Raw genomic sequence first — 24,789 nt, 5'->3', positions numbered from 1 at the left:
GGACATGGAAGCAACCTGGATGTCCATCAGCAGATGAATGGATAAGAAAGCTGTGGTACATATACACAATGGAGTATTACTCAGCCATTAAAAAGAATACATTTGAATCAGTTCTAATGAGGTGGATGAAACTGGAGCCTATTATACACAGTGAAGTAAGCCAGAAGGAAAAACATAAATACAGTATACTAACGCACATATATGGAATTTAGAAAGATGGTAACAATAACCCGGTGTACGAGACAGCAAAAGAGACACTGATGTATAGAACAGTCTTATGGACTCTGTGGGAGAGGGAGAGGGTGGGAAGATTTGGGAGAATGGCAATGAAACATGTAAAATATCATGTAGGAAACGAGTTGCCAGTCCAGGTTCGATGCATGATGCTGGATGCTTGGGGCTGGTGCACTGGGACGGCCCAGAGGGATGGTATGGGGAGGGAGGAGGGAGGAGGGTTCGGGATGGGGAACACATGTATGCCTGTGGCGGATTCATTTTGATATTTGGCAAAACTAATACAATTATGTAAAGTTTAAAAATAAAATAAAATTGGAAGAATAAAAAAAAAAAAAAAAGCATCAATTCTTCGGTGATCAGCTTTCTTCACAGTCCAACTCTCACATCCAAACATGACTACTGGAAAAACCATAGCCTTGACTAGATGGACCTTTGTTGGCAAAGTAATGTCTCTGCTATTGAATATGCTATCTAGGTTAGTCATAACTTTCCTTCCAAGGAGTAAGCGTCTTTTAATTTCATGGCTGCAATCACCATCTGCAGTGATTTTAGAGCCCCCAAAAATAAAGTCTGCCACTGTTTCCCCACCTATTTCCCATGAAGTGATGGGTATAAGTGTAAAAAAAAAAAAAAAAATTCTATATCAACTAGGATGCTGAAGGACCCTAGGATGGAATGCATATTGTGCACATGACTCGAACTGTATTGTATGACAGAACCTCACTAGAGAGTGAGGGAGGAAAGGAAGTGTCATATTGAACCTTGGAAAACAGTTTTGATTGGAAACTCTAAGCTCAATGGTCCTGCAGGACCTGTACACAAAGTACAGTTGGTGGATTTTGAAACTGCTTTTCACATATACTGGGACTGAACTAAAAAGTAAATGAATGGGATGGTGGAAGCCAAGTTTCCCACTGCTAAAGGGAAAAGTTACATATAAGCAAAAAAGGATGGTTACTATGAACTCTGGGGTACTGGATTGGAGGCAGAGACATCACTATGAACTCATGGGTTAGTATACATATACAATACAGTGTTAAAGTACCAAACTGACATGCAATAGTGGTAACAAATGGTTTGGATGGATATATATATATTTTTTTTGTTTCACTGGATTGTTTTTAATGCAATAGCATCACACACTATATTCTTTAAAAACATTAGTATGTTAGAAAACCACACTGAGATCCAACTTGAGACCTCAAACTCTCTTCCATATTTTAGATGCTAAAAGGCTTGAAAAGTCCTAAACTTTCTGCTGCACCAGAAAAGCAGCTCTTGTTTCTCTTCATTGTTAACTTGATCTATATTCTAATACAGGGTTCCCCAACCCACGATACTGGTCCATAGCCTGCTAGGAATTGGGCTGCACAGCAGGAGGTGATCAGTGGGTGAGTGAGAGAAGTTTCATCTGTTTTTACAGCTGCTCCCCATGGCTTATATCCCCTCAGTCTGTGGAAAAAAATTATCTTTCACAAAACCAGTCCCTGGTGCCAAAAAATTTGGGGACTGCTATTCTAAGGCATACTGAAAAATCCCTTTGCCTTATTTCTTCTGCAATGATCTATGTTCAGTAGGCTATTTAATGCATTGCTTTAGGGGGAAAAAAAAGGAGTTGTTTGCTGTGCATGAATGGTGTGGAGTGACAAGAAAGAAAATTGATTAGGTGACCTTGGTAATTCCTGCTGCAAGGTGCAGTATGGTAACTTACTTACCCTGGGTAATGGGGTACCTGGTTCCTGCTTTGGCTGTTTCTATGTGGCTGCCCTGTTAGACCCCCACTGCTTTCCAGCAACAGGAGGGGCTGGGATGGAATGTGGGGGAGGAGATCCCAGAACCTCCCTGTGGCTCCTTCTAATGATCATGGACAGTAGATGAAGTGAGGCACCTATTTAAGGCTTTCCCACTCTCATCTTCCTGCTTGAGACTTGTGTAGAGTGAGCTACTTGATGCCACTCTCAAGGCCAGCTCTGCACTGTTAGTCTTTTACAGAGAAATTCCCCAAAGCTTATTAACTACTTTGTGTGTGTGCACACTCAATCACTCAGTTGTGTGCAACTCTTTGTGACCCCATGGACTGTAGCCCTCCAGGTCTTCTGTCCAGGGAATTTTCCAGGCAAGAGTACTAGAGTGGGTTGCCATTTCTTCCTCCAGGGGATCTTTCTGACTCAAGGATCAAACTTAAATCTCCTGCATCAGCAGACAGATTCTTTACCACTGTACCACCTGGGAAGCCCTTTAAGTCCCATACCCTATGCAAAATATCACTGCTTGATATTTAAGTGATATACTATCACTTACAAAGTGTTTACATAATCATATTTAACCGATTTAGCAACTGTATGGGGTAGGCAAAATTGATGATATTAGTCACAAGGAACAGACGGGGAAAATGAGCTCAGACAGGACCAATAGCTCCAAGAAAAATAGTTCAAAAGTGGGGGAACCTGGGTAAGAAGACAGATGTGCTGACTGCTAGCTCAATACTCTTTCCAACATAGTAGATCTCTCCCCAGCTTGCTCAGTTTCTGACTCTGTCTTATTTTAAAAAGCATAATTATCAATGGTACTGAACTCCAGGTTGGGTAGGAGTTTCTGTTGGAAAGTCTGATTGAGGCAGATTTGGGTTGTAATATAGTTTCTGACAGAATCAATAATAGTTCCTCAGTTCAGTTCAGTCGCTCAGTCATGTCCGACTCTGCAACCCCATGAATAGCAGCACGCCAGGCCTCCCTGTCCGTCACCAACTCCTGGAGTTCACTCAAACTCACGTCCATCGAGTCGGTGATGCCATCCAACCATCTCATCCTCTGTCGTCCCCTTCTCCTCCTGCCCCAAATCCCTCCCAGCATCAGAGACTTTTCCAATGAGTCAACTCTTCGCATGAGGTGGCCAAAGTACTGGAGTTTCAGCTTTAGCATCATTCCTTCCAAAGAAATCCCAGGGCTGATCTCATTTAGAATGGACTGGTTGGATCTCCTTGCAGTCCAAGGGACTCTCAAGAGTCTTCTCCAACACCACAGTTCAAAAGCATCAATTCTTCGGTGCTCAGCTTTCTTCACAGTCCAACTCTCACATCCATACATGACCACAGGAAAAACCATAGCCTTGACTAGAGGGACCTTTGTTGGCAAAGTAATGTCTCTGCTTTTCAATATGCTATCTAGGTTGGTCATAACTTTCCTTCCAAGGAGTAAGCATCTTTTACATGGCTGCAGTCACCATCTGCAGTGATTTTGGAGCCCCGAAAAATAAAGTCTGACACTGTTTCCAGTGTTTCCCCATCTATTTCCCATGAAGTTCCTCAGTGTGTATTTAAAAGGCCCTCATTGCTAACTGTCCTTTCTGCTTCTATACATGTAGCACCTGGGATAAAATCTGTCAGGTCAGCCACATGGTATAAATTTCACTTTGCTATGATATTTTATCTGCTTGCTCCCCTGTCCCAGAAGTCAGTCTCTAGAGTCATAATGGGTGTGATATTTACACTTAATTTCTCTAAGTCATATATCAAAAGATCAGAATTAAGACGTGGTAATGAAAATTCTCAATGAGACTATTTGAGGCAATTTTCTATGATTTGACTCCAAATGTGCACCCCTGTCTCTAAAATGAGAGGCAGGAAGTTGAGGCATGATTTCTGAAGTGACAGGTAAGAGGAAATGTCGTCTCTGAAGACAGAGGTATCATAATATGATGATTTCACTGACACCCGTGAAGGTTGTGTACTACTCTGTGGTATGATCTGGAATCCACAGAAAGCAGGGATTGCTTTACACATAAACTGCAGTCACGTTGTCCTCCCTGGACTTGAAAAGCTTGCACAGCTGAGCTGGCCTTTGTCGGGTACACAGCAGCTCAAAGATGGCCCTACTAGATCACACAAGAGTCAGGGTCTCCGCTGCGTCTCTCACATCAAACAGGGACACAAAAGCCCTCTGTGTTCTTGCTTTAGTTTCTCCACCCTCAGCCTGACTCACAAAACCAGGATGCCTAAGCCCGTACATCAGCCTAGAACTCTGCCCCATGGGCATTGTCTCTGAAAGTCTCTTTTCTCCTCGCTGACAGCCCTGCGTGGCGCCAAGGCTGCGGGTGGGGCCGTGTTCTTCATGGCTATGTGAGGCAAGCATGCTGCATCCTGCAGGAGTGGGTCGGTTATCTGTCCTTGACTCACTTTTCTCTGTCTTCCTTTCCTTTTCTCTCTCTTCCTTGGGTCTTAGTACCAGCCAGATCTCTTCTGTTGAACTCTATTCTCTTACTCCTGAAACACTCAGAGTGCTATTCAGAGATGCTGGGTCTGCTGGGAATGCACACGCCTACGGTGCTGAGTGCCTGGTGACAGCACGGGCTCCTGGAAATGGTTCCGAGCCAGACAGCACCGCTGTCGTTTGCGTCCATCCTGAACAAAAGACTGTCTTCCTTTTTTTTGAATTTTTGACAGAGGCAGGTTAGGTAATGAGCAAAGTGACTTTTTGAGGCTGTGTCTTGACAGAAGGAAAAATGATCACAAGAGAATCTAGCCAATGCTGTAGAAAAGTCAGACTTGACATTGACGGTATTTTTAATGGAAGTCTGGATAAATATCAGACGCCACAGACAGGGATGAGAGAAGTTTATTTTCACAGGAGGAGGTTGCTAAAATCCAGAAACTTCTATCAGTGAAGAAATTAAGAGTGCAATTACATACACACTGAAATATTTCGAGTGAGCCTGCAGTGAAACTGAAAGTCACTTAGTTGTGTCCAACTTTTTGCAACCCCATGGACTATACAGTCCATGGAATTCTCCCGGCCAGAATATGGAGTAGGTAGCGTTTCCCTTCTCCAGGGGAAACTTTCCAATCCAGGGACTGAACCAGGATCTCCTGCATTGCAGGCAGATTCTTTACCAGCTGAGCCACAAGTGAAGCCCAAGAATACTGGAGTGGGTAGCCTATCCCTTCTCCAGGGGATCTTCCTGACCCAGGAATTGAACCAGAGTCTCCTGCATTGCAGGCAGATTTTTACCAGCTGAGCTACCAGGGAAGCCCTGTATAACTACTTATTTTTCACATTTTTTTTCCTCTCATAATTCACATGCTTCTGGCTGGCTGACAAAGGGAAACATTAGAATAATGTCCAATCCATATTGATATTGTACTTTGCAATTACCCAGGATCTTCACCTTAGTGTTTCCCTTTTTCCATATGATAATGCCCAGTTTAAGAAAGATTAGATAATTTGTGCAACATGGCTCAGTTTGTAAGTTTCAGAGCCAAGGTTCAAGTAGAGATCTTGAACCTTGTAGAACCAAGTAGAGATCTTCTGCCTCTTATTTCTTTTACTGTGACAGCATGACATTTCTGAGTGACATTTGTTAGACTCTAAACATTATAGTAAGTATTATGTCTTTAAGGTTATCTTGGAACATTTTACCCTAAACTGAGGTTCAAATTTCCCTAAAACCTATACTCTTTCCTTTCTTTTTTCTTAAGATATATCTGACCTAAATGCTGAATCAGAAACTGACTACTGACTATTGAAACTGACTATTCTAAAACCTCACCCAGGGATACCTGTATATGTACACATTTTAACCTGGAAAATGGATTTAATGTGTAATGAAAAATGGAAGTGTTATTCAGTCATGTCTCTCTGAGACCCCATGGACTGCAGCCTGCCAGACCTTTCTGTCCATGGAATTCTTCAGGTAAGAATGCTGGAGTGGGTACCCATGCCCTTCTCCAGGAGATCTTCCTGACCCAAGGACTGAACCTGGGTCTTTGGCATTGCAGGCAGATTCTTTACAGTCTGGGCCACCAGGGAAGCCCTTAATGTGTAATAGTAAGTATAATGTATGTGTGAACATATAAACATACCTTACACTGCACTTTACGGTGTACCATCGTAAGAAAAACGATAGTTTGTAGAATAGAAGTAACTATGGCAACCTGCAGATTCAAATCACGCTGCCTCCCATGTGGTGGCAGGAGCTCCCAGTTACCTCAGTAACTTTCCATTAACATGTGTCTCAAACACATGCATTTTGGGGGGCACATTAGCTAAAATTTCCACGTAATGTTCTCACTTTAATTTCACCTTTCTGTGTTAATGACTAAAACATGCTGATCCTATTGTGCTCTCTGGGCTTGTCTATTTCACAGCAACCTTCTTGTCCTCTTACATTTCAGACTGCTGCCTAAACCTGGAGGCCTAACTTTTGATACCCATTGGTCAGGAGGAATTAAGATAGAGCCGGGAGAGAGAAGAGACAGTTTTTACTACAAAAGCCCCTTACTTTGCCTATCAAAGATTAGTCATCCGGTTATCCTGACTGTCTCATGCTTGCCCTGGCATCTCACCCAATCCCTCAAAGTTTGCTGAGTGCAGAGGGTTTAATTTGGGGTAACAGGAAAAGTGATTAAACTCTGTAGTTAGTGTTAGTTGCATAGTAGTGTCTGACTCCTTGTGACCCCATGAACTGTAGCCTGCCAGCCTCCTCTGTCCATGGGATTTCCCCGGAAAGAATACTGGAGTGGGGTAGCCATTCTCTTCTCGAGGGGATCTTCCCCACCCAGGGATCAAACTGAAGTCTCTTACATTGCAGGCAGAGCCACCAGGGAAGGAAAAGGAAAAGACGAATGGAAGGTGGATAGGCTGTAACTGGAGGAGACATTAACACAAATAATAAAGTCATTCATTCCTTCATCAAACATTTACTGAACACTTAGATTTTGTGCTCAGGTGTTACTTTTTGTCAGGCACTCTGCTAGGAGCTCGGAGAGGTATAGGAGCTGGCTTCATGAGATGATGGATTTAAGTTTAAACATGGAGACTTTAAAGCAGCAGCAGAATAGTCAAGCTGCCAGTTGTAGATAAGAGACCGATAGCTTAAGAGAATAATTTAGTTGGCATTATCTGTATAAAGAGAGGTCAGCATTAAAGCTGTGGAAGACCACAGCAAGACCACAAAGGTAGAATTTTTCACTGAAGTAGAAAAAAATTTTCAGGACAAGAGAGCAAGTTCAAGAACAGATATAAAAACAAAACACCATGCCACACTGGGGGTCTAGAGAAACAGAAATTATTAAAAAAAGAAGTGGCAGAAAAAAAAATAAAAAGAGGAGAGCTGAAATAGCTACATTGGGGAAAATGAGCAACCTTTACCAGAAGCACAGGGACTTATGAATTCCATAGCACTGACTTTCCCATGAGAGTAAAGAGGGAGGAGCTGGAGAAGGAGATCCATTTCAAGTAAGCTCACCAGCAAAGTGAGGAGCTGGGAGCCAAATGGGGGAAATGGTGAGAGGAGTTTTGTGGGGAAGATGAAGAGAACAATGGAAAGGTAGCTTGACAGGATAATCATACTTAGACAATGTAAACTATCCCTTAACATGCTTTTCTTTGGGGGGGCTCCAAAATCACTGCAGATGGTGACTGCAGCCATGAAATTAAAAGATGCTTGCTCCTTGGAAGAAAAGTTATGACCAACCTACACAGCATATTAAAAAGCAGAGATATTACTTTGCCAACAAAGGTCCTTCTAGTCAAGGCTATGGTTTTTCCAGTGGTCATGTATGGATGTGAGAGTTGGACTATACAGAAAGCTGAGCGCCAAAGAATTGATGCTTTTGAACTGTGGTGTTGAGAAGACTCTTGAGAGTCCCTTGGACTGCAAGGGGATCCAACTAGTCTATCCTAAAGGAAATCAGTCCTGAATATTCATTGGAAGGACTGATGCTGAAGCTGAAACTCCAATACTTTGGCCACTTGATGCGAAGAACTAACTCATTGGAAAAGACCCTGATGCTGGGAAAGATTGAAGGCAGGAGGAGAAGGGGACGACAGAGGATGAGATGGTTGGATGGCATCATGGACTCAATGGACATGAGTTTGAGTAAACTCCGCGAGTTGGTGATGGATAGGGAGGCCTGGCGTGCTGCAGTCCATGGGGTCACAAAGAACTGGACACGACTGAGCGACTGAACTGAACATTCTTTTCACCACTCCCAAGCCAGGCACTGTTCTAAGTGCTTGATGAATCTCTATCACAACTGATGATTTCTGAGAGAGATACTATTCTTTCTTAGAGACAGGTAAGTGGAGACACAACTAGATGAAGCAGCTTGCCCTCCCTCACATAGTTAGTGTTATTGTTCTGTTATGTTGTGAGGCTTAGGCTTGTGGGAAGAATGGAAATAAAACAGAGGGAGATAGGCACTTTCCTGGTGGTCTAGTTGGTTAGGAATCTGCCTTGCAATGCAGGGGATGTGGATTTGATCTTTGGTTGGAGAACTAAGATCCCACATGTCTGGGGGCAACCAAGCCCAAGTGTGTCAAAACCACTGAGCTTGCAACTAAGACCCGGCACAGTACATATATATAAAGAAAATAAAGAGGTGACGATGAAAGAATGGTTGAGGCAAGGTACAATGATAAGAGCTACCTCCTTTACAGGAGGAGCCCCCGCTAGCAGAGTTTCCCTGGAAAGAGCCTGGGAGAAGAGAGTAAATAATATAAAAGAAAGACCTAAGTTCAGAGATACATAGTTGTGGGGGCCTGCATAACATGATATTTTGCTATTTTGGTAAAACAAGAGGTGAGGTCACTGGCTCAGAGTGCTAAAAGGGGATACCTGTTCTTCAAGTGTGGATCAGTGAAGGGGCTGGGAGGAGACCTACATCAACCGATTATTTATCTTGCTTTATCAATGAACACATTCCACCATGGAAAAGCAAGAATCATTAGGTATTCACAAACCTGCCCACAAACCCTACCCAGACATATATATGCATTACAATAGAAATCCAGAGGACACTCAAGCTAGGCAGAGCCTAGTACTAGGTGGTGCGTAAGAACTAAAAGGCAACTTCTAATCTCACAGATACTCTGTGTTTCAAGTGGTTTTAATGGCAAAAAGAAACATAAAGTGCAGCCCACCTAAATCAACAGCATATTGATGTACATTTTTCCTTTGTGGGTTGTTTTTTTTTTTCCCTCTTGCAAGAAGTGTTTGCTATTTAAAATCTGTTACTAGGTGATGATGGCAAAGCACGTTTTTCTCTCTTCCCAAGTTCAACCCTCCACATTTCACTGTGTGTTTGCAAGTAAAAATACCTGTTGCCATGCACATGAGAGGCACAGAATGCAAAGCTGTAATGGAGCAGGGTTGGATCAATGACAGCACCGTTTTCCGAATGTTCCATTAGTTCTGTAAGGTAGCAGAGATGTCTGTGACAGCCCCTCACGCCGTAACGGGCACAGTACTCATCCAACACAAAGACCTGGCCAGGGCTAAACCAGCCCTGCAAAAGGAAGAACAACAACAGAAAAAAATTATTATTTTTTCTGTACCAGAATTCAGTTTTCTGCACTATTAGGCACTATTAGGTATTGTAAACAGAAAATGCGTTACAGTGTCTTTTGACAATTTTTTTTCTATTAGCAGTATGTTTCATATTGTTTTTAAAACAGCAAATGCCATCAGTTTGGGAACTGGTTTGGGCCACTGACAGCTTAACACCATCCTCTCTTTACTGCCACAAAGAGGCAGGGGCAACCTGCTCTTCTCCACCGTCACTCACAATTAGTCAAATTTATTCATGGCATCTAAAATGTGGGTTGCAAAGAATAACCTTCCAACAGACTTCAATCTCTATATGAATCAATTAAAAAGAAAATGGCAATGCAGACCCGATAACTGAAATCACCTAGTTTCCAAAAGCACTGTATAACGTGAACTGAGAGAATTTCAGTAAGGTTTAGCAGTGGTATTTAAATTATTATTTTGGTATTTAAATAGTTTGGATATTGTTCTCACTCTACTATCTTTCAGTGACAAATAGAACAAAGTTAATGTCTTACAGCAGTAGTTTCTGGTTCTCTTGAAAAGAGATGTTAGGGTGGGTATATGAGCTTGGCTAACAAGAGAGGGCCAGGTTAGGGAGAGTCAGTTTACAAAGTATTTCAGTGGATTTTTTGGATTAATTCAAGATTAAAAAAGAGAAAGAAGGGGGGGTATGGAGAGTTTTCAAAAGGGGCAGTATAATCACGAAAGAGAAGAAAAAGAAGAGTGTGAAATGCAGAAAGATGAGATAAAAATAAAATGCACTAAAATTCAATAAAAATTTTTAAAAGAAGGAAGAGGAGAAAAAAATACTGGAATAATACTGTGGTGTGGTGAAGGCACTAGTACTATGTACTAGACACACTGTATATATCTTTAATATTTAGAACTATCATGCATACTAGTTATCATGATTCCATGTTATAGATACAGAAGCTGAAGTTGAGAGGTGCTCAGAGAATTGCTCAAGACCACAGTGCAAATCAGCTGCTGAGCCCTGTTAACATCCAGGGTCATCTTGAGCTCAAATGCTCTTTCTAACCACACCTGCCCTCTAGGTCCAGTTGAATACACTGTAGTGTTCTCCTCACACTCCATGTGGCCTGTGAGGTCATCCACATGGTCAAAGCGACTTTCTGACATTTCAAGAACTAACCCCATGGAGTGGAATCCAAGAGGAAAGCGTTCCTGTTGATGATCAATCTATGTGTGCTTGTCCCTGGAAACACAGATGAGGGTTTTGTGATGACTTGTTTTTTACTCTCCATCTAATTATAAAGTTTGGGCTGGATTGGGTTTAAGCTACACAACTGCATGCTGAATAACACGTACTTAATAGTGAGTCTATAAACGAATTAATGAACATCAGCATAATCATGGCAGTAAGTTGTTCCATTTCTTCCTGTCTGTTGAAACATCTCTGATGAGCTTAGAGTATGTCCGGTCTAAAATCTTAAAGACAGTGCAACTGTATTGCATGCAGCTACCATGTTCAGTAGCCAAGAGACTAAGTGGTGATAGAAACATGAAGATTCTGGCCAGAGGAATTTCAGAGGAATTGCCACCAACAAAATAAATCTTTGGATTTAAAGGCACAAGAGATTTTTAGGCTATAGTTCAATGCACACATTCTAAGGAGTCAAGGATTCCTTCCCTTCTAATTGTAAATTATACCTTGCATTCCAAATTTTTGCTGGTTTAAACAAAAAGTAGCAGTTTAGCTACTCTTAATGTGTTTTTTTTAAATAAAGTAATTCCAATTATTTTTGGAGGGTTAGATGAAACTAAAGCTTTCCTCTGTTACACACAGCCGTCATAATGTTGTGTATTACACGGTTACTCTCCCCTGTCACTTAGGTAGTCTTTGTAGGAATGAGAGAGAGACATGAATGGTATCACCATTTGGTGAGCAGAATTTAAACCTTAAAATGTCTGTATAGGTGTTAGTAAATACTATCAGAAGTTATTTTTTTAGTCTTTAGTAAAGCCTTCTATTTTCATTCCACCTCTCCAGAGGGACCAAGAAACCACAGTTCAGCGTCTGTTCGAAGTCTTTTCTCCTGGCTATTAAGTGGCACAGCAGTGATCTTCAAGTGTATAATTTTCAAATTGGGAAGCAATTGATTGGAATCCTTTATCCCTAACTCCAACTATAGTTATTAAATGAGTCAGGGATAAAAGGCTGCCCCATAACAAGTATTTCTCACTTTAAAAAATCTCTCACTCTAACCTATAGGGGATGAGATAGGTTTGTACTAACCAAGCAAGAATAGGAATCATTCAGCCTATGATCCAAAGTCTGCCTCTGGAGTATTCTAAACAGGAAGGCGTGGTCCAGCTTGCAGGGGTTCGCAGAAATAAACTCATCCATACCATGTTTCTGAAAACGGTCTGCGTCTGTGAATTCAGAAAAGCATGAACCTTTATTTTTCTGGTTTAATAATAATAGAAAATGAGGTTTTTGAACAACACAAAATGAATGTCTCATAACAGATAAATACTTTGCACTACATAAAGTATGAGGCCATGAATTCAGCAAAAACCATAAAATACAATATTTTTTGTAGCCTAAATAAAAATGTCAGGGAAAAACCTGCCAATCAGTTGGAAGGAGGAAATTCTATTTTCATTCAAAGCTACTTCAAATATCTACCACAGAAATAATCCCACCCCACCCCAATATTAAGAAAAGTTGATACATTTTAAGTATATATTTACTGAGCTGGAAAACAGCCCAGGTCTATTCATAAAAAAAAAATGACAACGATTGCTAGAAGCCTGCTTTCCAAATGGCAAACTAGGGCAGAAATGAACACACTTGCTTCAGCTGGATCACTTCCAGCCTTTTTTTTGTAGGGAGCTTTTAATGGGACCAACTTTAATGTAGGAATGGCAATGAATGCTTCCAGGCTTCAAGTTTAAGAGACATGAAAAAGGGAACATCATGCTTGTGCAAATATGCAGACAAAGCACAACGTCCCAAATGGCACTTCAATCAAAGGCCCAAATTTATTGTTCTTCACAGATTGCATCTTTCAACGCCTGTAGACCCTGCGGGTTTATCAAAAGGCAAGCTTTTATGATTGCCTTCATTAATGGTATGTTTTGTCAAAGTCTTCAGTGTGAGTCCTTTACTAACGATAGAGACAGCGAGCCACACACCACCCCAAAGGAGTGCTGGGGTGTTACTACATTAGCTCCGTAAGAGATGTTGTGCATATTGGGCAAGCAACCAGCTATCAAGATAAAAGTGGGCTCTCCTCACAATGGTCGGGCTAAGGCTCCATTGTTCCTTAAAATTCACAGAGAGATCTCATTTCTGGTCATCACAAGCAGCACAGTTCTAAATGTAAGCTAAATGTAGTTTTTAAAAACCTAGATGGTCCAACCCTAAAACTGCAATAGGAAAGGAGACAAAAGTTTATTGATTACACCCAATTATAGAGTCCAGCTCATAATAAAACTCAATATTGATCTGTGGACATGATGCTAACATAATCAGTCACATTTAGATATTTAGCCCAGATCATATTGATCCATGTCAAGTTCAACTTTCAGCCATATTTGTGGATGGAAGAAGTATATAATTCAAGCTGAAGGGTCTTCAGAATCACATGTTAAAAAAAAAAAAGATACAGAAACTAATTTATATCTCACATCAATGAAGGATATCAAAAGGTGAACACAGCAAGGAAGCAATGAATGGCCACTCATCAACGATGTGAGGTATGAGGTTCTGTCCTTGGAGGAAGTGGCATATATATTCTTTTACATCTAATAATTGCTTATCTGAATGATTAAATACATTACATGTGGTAAATTAGTATTAGTTGCATTTAACACTGAACTAAACTGCTTTTCCTGAACTGAGAAATGAGACAATCCATCTTCTCCTGTATTTATTCTTATGTCTGATCGTCTTTTAATATAATTAAATATATGATAATGTGAAATTATCTCAAATGTGAAGGCAGAATATTGAAAACTGCAAGGCACCCATTATAAAATAAGATTTTATATTTTAAAGAATTTATCTTAGAATCTTCATCTCTCCATTAAAAAAAAAAGTTTTTAGCATCACCTTTAGGAAATTATAGTTTTAAAAAACATCTGCTGAATTTTATTCATTATTTCTTTCGCCAGAGAAGGTCATAACAAGATGTTAAAAATAACACCCATTAATGGTTTACCTGTTGAGAACATGATATGCAGATATTTCAGAGAAAAAAAAATCCATAATTCCCCTTTTACTATAAAGGCTTATAGAAGGAAATTCTTATTTTAAAATAATAGGTGTACAGTCTTTAAATAAAATATACAAGTTCATGAAAAAATTGAGTCAATAGTTCATTTCTGTAATTATTTTCAAAAATGAATTTATGAAGTATTTTTCTCATGAAATATAACTCATATATTATTTAGTGTGATAAGCTTTTCCAAATTACACACATAAATGGATAAGTACTTTTCTAGCAAATACTATTACCAATAAAAATAATACTTACAATAACAATTTAAGCCACAAACAGACTATATATTGACAGTGAAAAAACATACAGGCAAACCTGCTACAATTTTTATTAAAAAAAAGAAAAAAAACCCTATAATCCCTCCAGGGCTATAAATTCGATGAAAGGGAAATGTTCTCTTAGGGATTATCCCATTTTCAAACACAGGCTGTAAAGACCCTGAGTATTTACTTCTTTTCTACTTTACTATTTACTTCTGTCTGATCAGCACAATTCAAAATATTTTATGCAAACATACTTCACCATGTACTACTTTACTATATTTCTTTTTTTTTTCTAATTTTATTTTATTTTTAAACTTTACATAATTGTATTAGTTTTGCCAAATATCAAAATGAATCCGCCACAGGTATACATGTGTTCCCCATCCCGAACCCTCCTCCCTCCTCCCTCCCCATACCATCCCTCTGGGCCGTCCCAGTGCACCAGCCCCAAGCATCCAGCATCGTGCATCGAACCTGGACTGGCAACTCGTTTCCTACATGATATTTTACATGTTTCATTGCCATTCTCCCAAATTTTCCTACCCTCTCCCTCTCCCACAGAGTCCATAAGACCGTTCTATACATCATTGTCTCCCTTGCTGTCTCGTACACCGGGTTATTGTTACCATCTTTCTAAATTCCATATATATGCGTTAGTATACTGTATTTATGTTTTTCCTTCTGGCTTACTTCAGTCTGTATAATAGGCTCCAGTTTCATCCACCTCATTAGAACTGATTCAAATGTATTCTTTTTAATGGCTGAGTAATACTCCATTGTGTATATGTACCACAGCTTACTTATCCATTCATCTGCTGATGGACATCTAGGTTGCTTCCATGTCTTGGCTATTATAAACAGTGCTGCGATGAACATTGGGGTACACGTGTCTCTTTCCCTTCTGGTTTCCTCAGTGTGTATGCCCAGCAGTGGGGTTGCTGGATCATAAGGCAGTTCTATTTCCAGTTTTTAAGGAATCTCCACACTGTTCTCCATAGTGGCTGTACTAGTTTGCATTCCACCAACAGTGTAAGAGGGTTCCTTTTTCTCCACACCCTCTCCAGCATTTATTATTTGTAGACTTTTGGATCGCAGCCATTCTGACTGGTGTGAAATGGTACCTCATAGTGGTTTTGATTTGCATTTCTCTGATAATGAGTGATGTTGAGCATCTTTTCATGTGTTTGTTAGCCATCTGTATGTCTTCTTTGGAGAAATGTCTATTTAGTTCTTTGGCCCATTTTTTGATTGGGTTGTTTATTTTTCTGGAGTTGAGCTGTAGGAGTTGCTTGTATATTTTTGAGATTAGTTGTTTGTTGGTTGCTTCATTTGCTATTATTTTCTCCCATTCTGAAGGCTGTCTTTTCACCTTGCTAATAGTTTCCTTTGATGTGCAGAAGCTTTTAAGGTTAATTAGGTCCCATTTGTTTATTTTTGCTTTTATTTCCAATATTCTGGGAGGTGGGTCATAGAGGATCCTGCTGTGATGTATGTCGGAGAGTGTTTTGCCTATGTTCTCCTCTAGGAGTTTTATAGTTTCTGGTCTTACGTTGAGATCTTTAATCCATTTTGAGTTTATTTTTGTGTATGATGTTAGAAAGTGGTCCAGTTTCATTCTTTTACAAGTGGTTGACCAGATTTCCCAGCACCACTTGTTAAAGAGATTGGAGTGGCTGGCTGGGGTAGGGGGGGACGAGCAGCCGGGTTCCGTTCAAGCACTGTTGAAGCAGGAAACCACGGCGACTCTCCGCTAAGACTGTCACTTTACTATATTTCTTGAATTTATGAATAAAAATAAATTATAAAGGAGACAGTTTTGATCTTTCTGTAGGAAAACATTTCATTTTAAAATTCTCTCATGAACCAAAGTAAAAAAGGAAAGTAGTTAGTTCATAGTTAAGTCGCTCAGTCGTGTCTGACTCTTTGCGACCACATAAATTGCAGCACGCCGGGCCTCCCTGTCCATCACCAACTCCTGGAGTTCACTCAAACTCACGTCCATCAAGTCGGTGACGCCATCCAGCCATCTCATCCTCTGTCGTCCTCTTCTCCTCCTGCCCCCAATCCCTCCCAGCATCAGAGTCTTTTTCCAATGAGTCAAGTCTTCAGACGAGGTGGCCAAAGTACTGGAGTTTCAGCTTTAGCATCATTCCTTCCAAAGAACACCCAGGACTGATCTCCTTTAGAGTGGACTGGTTGGATTTCCTTGCAGTCCAAGGGACTCTCAGGAGTCTTCTCCAACACCACAGTTCAAAAGCATCAATTCTTCGGCGCTCGGTTTTCTTCACAGTCCAACTCTCACATCCATACATGACCACTGGAAAAACCATAGCCTTGACTAGACTGACCTTTGTTGGCAAAGTAATGTTTCTGCTTTTTAATATGCTGTCTAGGTTAGTCATAACTTTCCTTCCAAGGAGTAAGCATCTTTTAATTTCATGGCTGCAATCACCATCTGCAGATCTAGCTAGTATTAAATATCTAGTTTCTTATTTTTATAAAATTATATTTTCCATATAGTTTTCTCTTGGTATAACATATCTTCAATTAACTGTGGGGGTAACACAGAGTTATCAATTGGATTAAATGGAAATCATGCTTTCAATCAATTATGTAACCAAATCGAAGGCTTGGAAAGCTTGCTTTAAAACTGAGTTATACTTGATTCTCTTCAGTTAATGTTCATCATAATACAAAAGTATGGTAACTAGTCTTAAACAGAAAGTTATTCATGGCACTAATCAATTCTTCAAAGGTAGTTTAGTTTGTCCCCTGAAATAATATAAGGAAATTATCAAAAGAAACCAACAAGATATGAGATGAAACAATGTACTATAAAACTGTCATAAATTGTGATGATTAACCTATGGACTAAGTACAGATGTTAGACATGGTAAATGAGCATACTGGTGGAGACTTTCTATGGTAACAGTTGGATACATGCTCTAGCGTCTTTAGGTAGTACTGTCACCAGGTGTGGTAAAAGTGGATGGAATAAAACTCAAATTGAGAAAGATTACTATTTGCAATAGATTTAAGAAATGTTAGAGGCTTTATTTAAATGGGATCTGAAAATGTAAGTTTTTCATTAATAGCTGTCGGACGTCAAGAGAAAAGATTAATAAGTAGGCTCACAGTATCAATCTAAACAGTTAACACTGACTAGAAAATAGCTAGCATAGAAAACCCTGTGAGGTCTATTAGCAAGCTGGCAGATCCCACTATGCTGGGAGGGCTATTTGGTGGGAGCTGACCACAGTGAACCCAAACCCTAGGAAGGGCACCTAAGTCAGAGTTCAGAATGTGAGAAAGGAAAAAATTAATTGAAATGTTTCTCTTTCCTTTGCAACTAGTTTTAAGGATGCTGAATGTTTTTCCTTTCTTTTTTTTTTTTTTGCTGTTCCTGGTGTGAGAGAGATTAGAGATTAACAGAGCAAAGGGAAGGTAAAATACAGTTGGGAGAAAGGGCAAGAAGAAGAGGAGGAGGCCATTCATTTGCCTTTTAAGACCATTCTGTGCCCAGGGGTCCAGGCCTGGGACCCAGGTACCAAAAGGACTAATAAGAGGGTGCTGCTAGCTGAGAGCTTGTCTCTTCTGCAAAATCTTGAGCTAAACGAAGTAGCAAATAAACCTTTGGAAATACAACTTGTTTTAGAATTACCCTGTGTTTAGGGGTTTGCCTGTAGCCATTTACCACCTCCCACTCCAATTAAACTTTCCTTTTAGCTTCCAACCTTCATTAGCTTGAAGATTCACAGCAAGTTAAAAGTGACACAAAGAACTACCACTTCCCTTTTTATGGCACACATATAGCCTTTAATAGGAAGAGCTAATGTTTTAAAATTTTATGTAGATTTATCTAGTTGGTATGTTCCTGTATGTTTTATGCTGAAGACCTAAGAGAAAAAGTTGGTAGATACTGTTTCTAGAGGAGTCTGTTCATACCTCTATTATTAAATCAAATAATTTTTTGGCCTATTTTCGTAAATACATTAAAAATGAATGTACAGATTTATATGTCTTACTTTCTGCAGCAGATAACAAATGATACTTTTACATGATGGCAATTTTAATCAACACATATAGACCTATAATCATAGTAAAGTAAACATTTATTTTAAATAATCTATTCATCATATTTTACCAGTGAAGGGTGAAATTTAACTTACTAGGGTCAGTGAGGAGAAATTAGCTTAAAAAATTAAATATAAGCTTACAATCTGACTAAAGAATTTTTAAAAAATTTGGCTTAACATTGAAAGGAAGTACTCAGGTTCATTTTTGACACTGATTTATTATTGAAAGTCAGCTATTACTGTATTGTATTAGATAACAAACACAATATATTATGTTTGTGCCAAAGTGAAAGTAAAATTTTTTTAAAAGGTGCTTGCATAATCTTTTGTTTTTTGGGGATAACAATGAAGGGTAGTTTAACCAAACAATGTCTGGCAGTTTGGCAAAAGACAGTGCACAGTTTGAAGCAGAAAACCTGGATAGCATTCCTTCAGCCTTGCTTTAAGTCACTTTTTTCCTTAGAATTTCCATGTATCTTAAAAGTCAATGAAACAGGGAAGTAGAACACATCCACTTATCAGATAAATCTATGAATACACACCATTATTTATATTTTAAAAAAGATAATAATGTTGTTCCTAATAAGTTAGATTTGATAATTATTATTTTGTTCTGACTATTCCTAACCATTCAGTATGGTTGGATTTAAAACTGAGCTTTTCTTTTTAAAGTTATAACATAGATTCTTCAAAGAAAATTCAGGAAACAGAGGCAATGAATTAGCAATCAATCCCTCTAATTAAACTCATCCACTGTAAATATTTTAGGTATAATTCTACCTATATTAAAAAAATTTTAACAGTGACAATAATATCACATATATAATTTAGCATTTTCTCACTTAATGTTACAGGGCATTTTTGCAAGCTATAGTAACAATTTCATAGCAATTTCCCTTATGCTCACATGAATGAGAGATACTAGGTTGTTTTTACTTCCCTGTTGTGGCAAAAATAAGCGTTTCTGTTTCCTAAGTGACAAGGTTACTGTAAATATTCCAGTTCTGCCTAGAAAGCAGTATCATGATACTGTAAATAAGATCATGATATTACTTGAAAAAATTTTATCATTATAAAAATTTTAATATGGTAAAGCAAAAAAAAGTCATAAAAATACTTACCCTTACCAGCTATAGGCCAGCAAAGAAATGAAAAACATATTTAAATGGGTTAGAAACATTTATTTCTAGTCATTTTAATTTTATGTCATTTTCTCAGTTTCCACTAATGACTCTAGAAGTTGTCTTTCCAAGAGATGATCAAGAAAGAGAGAAAGGAATAATACGGAGGTCAAGGAAGAGAGGAAAATTAAGGCAAAACTACTCTCTGGATCAGTTCAATGGCATCTATGATAAAGGTCATGGTCAGTATCTCATTTAGATGAGACAGAAATACATTTTTCTTTCTTCTTTCCTTTCATTTTAAAGATAAACCATCAGGGTCTGTGAGTAAATAAAAAAAAAACCTCAACACAACTGGAACAGTTTGGATTTTTAGAACAAATTTAGCTTTTTTAAAGCAAGTTAATCAAGGGGCTAAAAAATTCAGTTCCACTTAGGCTGATCAACACTGCCTTCATAGTACATTGCTATCCAATGGAAAGATTTTGCTGGGAAGACATTATATGGCTCTCTTACTAAACTGATTATCAGATCTTTTATTAAATCCATATCAGGAAGTCATGATTTTAATGTTCTTGACCCAGTGCTTCCCAACCACTTCTCTTTCCACTTTGTGTAAGATGGATGATATCCTTTATAATACGGGCTTCCCTGGTAGCTCTGTGCTAAAGAATTCACCTGCCAATGCAGGAGACATAGATTTGATTCCTGGGTTTGGAAGATCCCCTGGAGAAGGAAAGGGCAAACCACTCCAGGATTCTTGCCTGGGAAATCCCATGAAGAGAGGAGCCTGGCGGGCTACAGTCCATGGGGTTGCAAGATAGTTAGACATGACTTCACTACTGAACAACAACATCCTTTATAACACCAGTATATGTCTTGGGTATTCCTTATACTCAAGATGTGAAGGAAAAAATACTGGAACACAAGTGAATTAGGGAGACATTTTCATAAAAATAATTTCCAAGTCAATGCAACTTGGCAGTTCTTAAATGGTGGTAACCTTCCCCACCTTTGTCTCTGTCCCCTGGAACATTTGACAACATCTAGAGAAAATTTGGAGAAGGCAATGGCACCCCACTCCAGTACTCTAGCCTGGAAAATCCCATGGAAGGAGGAGCCTGGTAGGCTGCAGTCCATGGGGTCGCAAAGATTCAGACACGACTGACTGTCTTCACTTTCACTTTTCACTTTCATGCATTGGAGAAGGAAATGGCAACCCACTCTAGTGTTCTTGCCTGGAGAACCCCAGGGACGGGGGAGCCTGGTGGGCTGCCTTCTATGGGGTCGCACAGAGTCGGACACAACTGAAGCAGCTTAGCAGCAGCAGCAGAGAAAATTTTGGTCGTTAGACCTGGGACAGTGGAGTCAATTATTACAGGGATCTAGTGGGTAGGAGACAGGGAGACTACTAATCATCCCATAACACACAGGACAGCCTTCCCCTCCGACCCCTGAAACAAAGAATTATCTAGCCCAAAATGACAGTCTTGCTGAGAAATACTGCTCTAACAAAGAAAACAATTACTCTGCTTCTGGTCAAAACAGTGTAATTAAAAGCAGATTAACCCTCCTACCTGAAACAACTAAAGAAAAAATCATTAAAAATACTTTTAAGAAAGTTCTCAAAATTTTGGATATCCGGCAACATAGCAGAGTAATTTCTGAGAGGCGGGGAAACCAATGAGATGAGCCTTTTAGCTGCCTCAGATTAATACCCGGAGAAACTTTCAAAGCGGTGGCTCTGGGAAGAAGAACTCAGGGAGAGCTAAGGGTCTCTCTGGGCTGAGAAGATGGGAGCTGACAGTTCAGGAAGGTCAAGGCTGCTGAAATTTGCAGGAAAGTTTATTGTTTCTTCCCCCTACCCCACTCCGTATTCAAATGAATACTGACCACATCACTCAATGGAGGCAACAATATGAGGATGAGGAAGAATCCTCAAAGGATTAGAGGGGACAGTGCCCACATGCACACAGAGACTAGAACAGTGCTTGTTTCCAACAGCCAGAAGGTAAAACTTCAATTTTCACTGCTCATCAGTTGGCACCCAGGTGGTGGTGTTTTAGTCACTAAGTCGTGTCCAACACTTGTGACTCCATGGACTGCAGCCCTCCAGGCTCCTCTGTTCATAGGATTTCCCAGCAAGAATACTGGAGTGGGTTGCCATTTCTTTCTCCAGGGGATCTTCCCAACCCAGGGATCAAACTTGGGTCCCCTGCATTGCAGGCAGATTTCTTCACCCACTGAGCCACCAGAAGAGCCCAGACTAGATGTTATTTGGCTCCACCTAAACGCTAAACCTGAAAGGATTAAATTACTTTTGAGTAATTTAACTATGTCTTAGAATAAAACTCAAGAATATTTTTGTGAAGAAAATTACACCAAAGTACATCATCATTAAATTGCTCAAAACCAGTGTTTAAGCGAAAGGTTTTAAAGCAGCTTGAGAGGGGGGTGGGGAACAAACCACAACACACATTATGTACAGAGGAAGAAACAAAAATAATAGCAAAATTTTTCATCAGGGAAGAAAAAAACCAAGTTAGCAGAGAGCAGAGCAAAGTCTTTAAAGAACTGAAAGAAAAGCATCTTTCAAAATGAAGGTAAAATGAAGACATTTTCATACATAAAAAAGCTAAAAGCTACGCACGTACTGCAAGAAAAGTCAAAGGACATCCTTCGGGACGTGTAATGTTTCAGTAAGTGAATAAAGATTGCTAGGAATGGTAACTACATGTTTGAGTATATAATATTTTCTCTTATTATTTACATTTCTTTAGAAGGTAATTGACTGTTCCAGGCATAATAATAATGTCAATGCATTGTGGGATTTATAACATTTGTAGAAGTAAGATGCATGACCAGAATTGTACAGGAGCCAGGAAGGGAGATACAGAAGTCTACAGTTGTGAGGTCCATGTACATTATGAAGTACCATAATCGCTTGAAGATGGATCAGGTAAGTTTGAAGGTGTATGCTAAGAAGTCTAAAGCATGCAGGAGACGGGTTGAGCTTATATCCCATCTTTATTTGGCCTAAAGTGCCTTTGTTTAAGGTGTCTAAATGTAATACTAATCGGTGTCTAAGCAGAACAGGTAGTAGTTATTTGATGCATGAAAAGTAAGAGAAGTCAGAATGTTGTTCCCCTGGAGATGAAGCTTGAGAATGAAAGGTGTTGAATGAAAAGTCACGATTTAAGCTTACAGTTAAAGACAAACTGACTTATTACATTACAGGAGAAAACAGAGAAGTTTTGGAAAGGAGTATAAGAAGTTAAAACATTTGGTTTAATGATTACTAAAGCTATGTTTGAAAATGTTTCTATCATTATTACATAATTTGCAATTAATTACTTGCAAATTAAAATGAACAATTTAGTTCTTAATGATTTAAATTAGCATACAGAAAGTGACATGGATATAGAGGTATTTAGAAAAAGAAAGTTGCCTTGATGACTTTTGTTTTCCTGACTTACATCAGAAAATAGGCCTGGTATTCTCTTGGTTTGTTAAGAACAACTCTAAAAAGTGACAGTTCATTGTTTCGGTGTTCTGGAATCTTAGCAATGCCAATTTGATTTTGCAATATGCTTCCCATTTCAATAGAACATATAAGTTAAAATTACATTAAGTTTAAATAAAATTTCTCTTATGCTTTTGAGATTCCCAGAGATACCCCAAGGCCTGGCAAATTCATGACTGAAAACCACACGCACCATTTACTCCAGGTTTGTGTGAAAAGCTAGATAACTTATTCTATGACTACTAAAATGAACTATTTTTATTCAATTAGGAATCAGGTAATGATGCAAACTATAATACTGAGCAAATTTGACTCAGACAATTTTATCTCTTATTAAGGTTATTAATTGATAATCAAATTATTTTTCAACAAAACTTACAAAGTTGAGCATCTGCATGGAGACTTCCTCCTTTAGGATTCAGCTTCTGGGCTTGAATTGCAGGAATAGGTTTATATGACTGTCCAGTGGCCCTGTACATGGCTTGAACCCACAGTATTCTATCCTGTTCATCATCACTGGCAAATATTACAGTGTCTCCTTCTTTAACAGCATTGAAGAACATATGCCCACCCTGAAGGCCTGTGGAGGAAAAAAAAATTGTTAAAAATTCACACAGTTGGCAGATTTTAGCCTCTTTCATTAAATGGTCTCATGGAAAAGAACTGATCTGCTATTTGCAGCTCAATGCCTTTGAATCATATCCACAATTGAAGAATTGAAGGGAAAATGATATGAGAAAGATTTATACTTCCATATCACTTTGGAAATTAAAAATAGCCTAGGAAACAGTTCATAACACAGCAGAGTTCTGCAACACACACAAGAATGCATAGCAAAGTCTGGTATTTCATGCCAGAGAAGACACTCCTTATCTGTTAGCACATTTCTCATTCTATATGTAGAAGACATATATGAAAACAATACAGCTAAGACTAAAATGATATTTGCATTGTACAGTATTTTACTTTTACAAAACTCTTTTACAGGGAAGATATTTTGGATTTTAAGTGATTTATTAGTGGATATAATCACTGACTCTTTTTTCATCTCTCTATATTAATTTCTTATTCTATTTATTAGCAGATACATATATTTCTTTTTTGTTGTTTAGTTGTGAAGTCATGTCCGACTCTTGCGACCCCATGACTGTAGCCCACTCCTCTACTCATGGGATTTTCCCAGGCAAAAATACTGGAGTGGGTTTCCATTTCTTTCTCCAGGTGATCTTCCTGACCCAGAGATCAAACCTGCGTCTTCTTCATTGGCAGATGGATTCTTTAGCATTAAGACACCAGGGAAATCCATATATTTCTTTACCTTGCTGGTTAATTTTATTAATCTCCACATAATCATTCATTTACTCACTCGCTCGCTAATCTCAGACACTGAGTATCCAGTACTATACCAAGCATTAATACATTAGGAGGGAGAGAGAGAAATATAAGTATCCATTGTTGGGGAGAAAATTAGTAGAATATAATATATGGTAGTAATTCATTAGCCATTTCTTTGCCTATTTCTGTCTCTTGTACCTTTTTGCTTTTCAGTAAAGAAGTTTCTGCAAGCACTGCTGATACTTATCCTATAATTTCCATATTATAGTATCTTTCAGATATTTCATCCTTTCACTAAGTTAACAGAGATGGTGAGTTATGGCTAAAACTAAGTAGCCTCATAAAGATATAATTTAAATCCCATCAAGTCTTATCTAGCTAGGTATATGAATGAAATATGTTCCATTTATGGAATGGAGTTTGAATGGAAAATAGACACAGGATATTTATGAGAATTTCATGAATATAGGAGAGGCATGACAAGTGATTCAACTAGGAATTACCTGGGTGGGGATCTGTGTAATCCACAGTGTATCCTTCAAGCTGCATTAATTCTTGTGGCTCAGACTTTTTTTCTCTATAACTGCACATAGCAAAGGTGTATTGGCTAACCTGCATGAGAAAAAAAGTTTACATATTGGTTGCATGAAATTTATCTTT

General features: G+C 39.0%; 1 protein-coding gene across 13 annotated transcripts in view; it reads right to left on the bottom strand.

The window, feature by feature from the left end:
* The window catches only part of CADPS2 (calcium dependent secretion activator 2), a 585,913-nt gene that overhangs the window by 165,296 nt on the left and 395,828 nt on the right, over positions 1 to 24,789 (bottom strand). For all 13 annotated transcript variants that reach the window (XM_070369312.1, XM_070369316.1, XM_070369317.1 and 10 more), the window contains 4 exons: positions 24,633 to 24,741; positions 23,174 to 23,374; positions 11,822 to 11,958; positions 9,333 to 9,520 (listed from right to left, as the gene is read on the bottom strand). In XM_070369312.1, the coding sequence (XP_070225413.1) occupies positions 9,333 to 9,520; positions 11,822 to 11,958; positions 23,174 to 23,374; positions 24,633 to 24,741 (635 nt within the window). The remainder of the gene's footprint in view (positions 1 to 9,332; positions 9,521 to 11,821; positions 11,959 to 23,173; positions 23,375 to 24,632; positions 24,742 to 24,789) is intronic.

This window comes from Bos mutus, chromosome 4 (assembly GCF_027580195.1).
Source record: "Bos mutus isolate GX-2022 chromosome 4, NWIPB_WYAK_1.1, whole genome shotgun sequence".
NCBI lineage: Eukaryota > Metazoa > Chordata > Mammalia > Artiodactyla > Bovidae > Bos > Bos mutus.
This window is presented reverse-complemented; position numbering and strand designations above follow the sequence as displayed.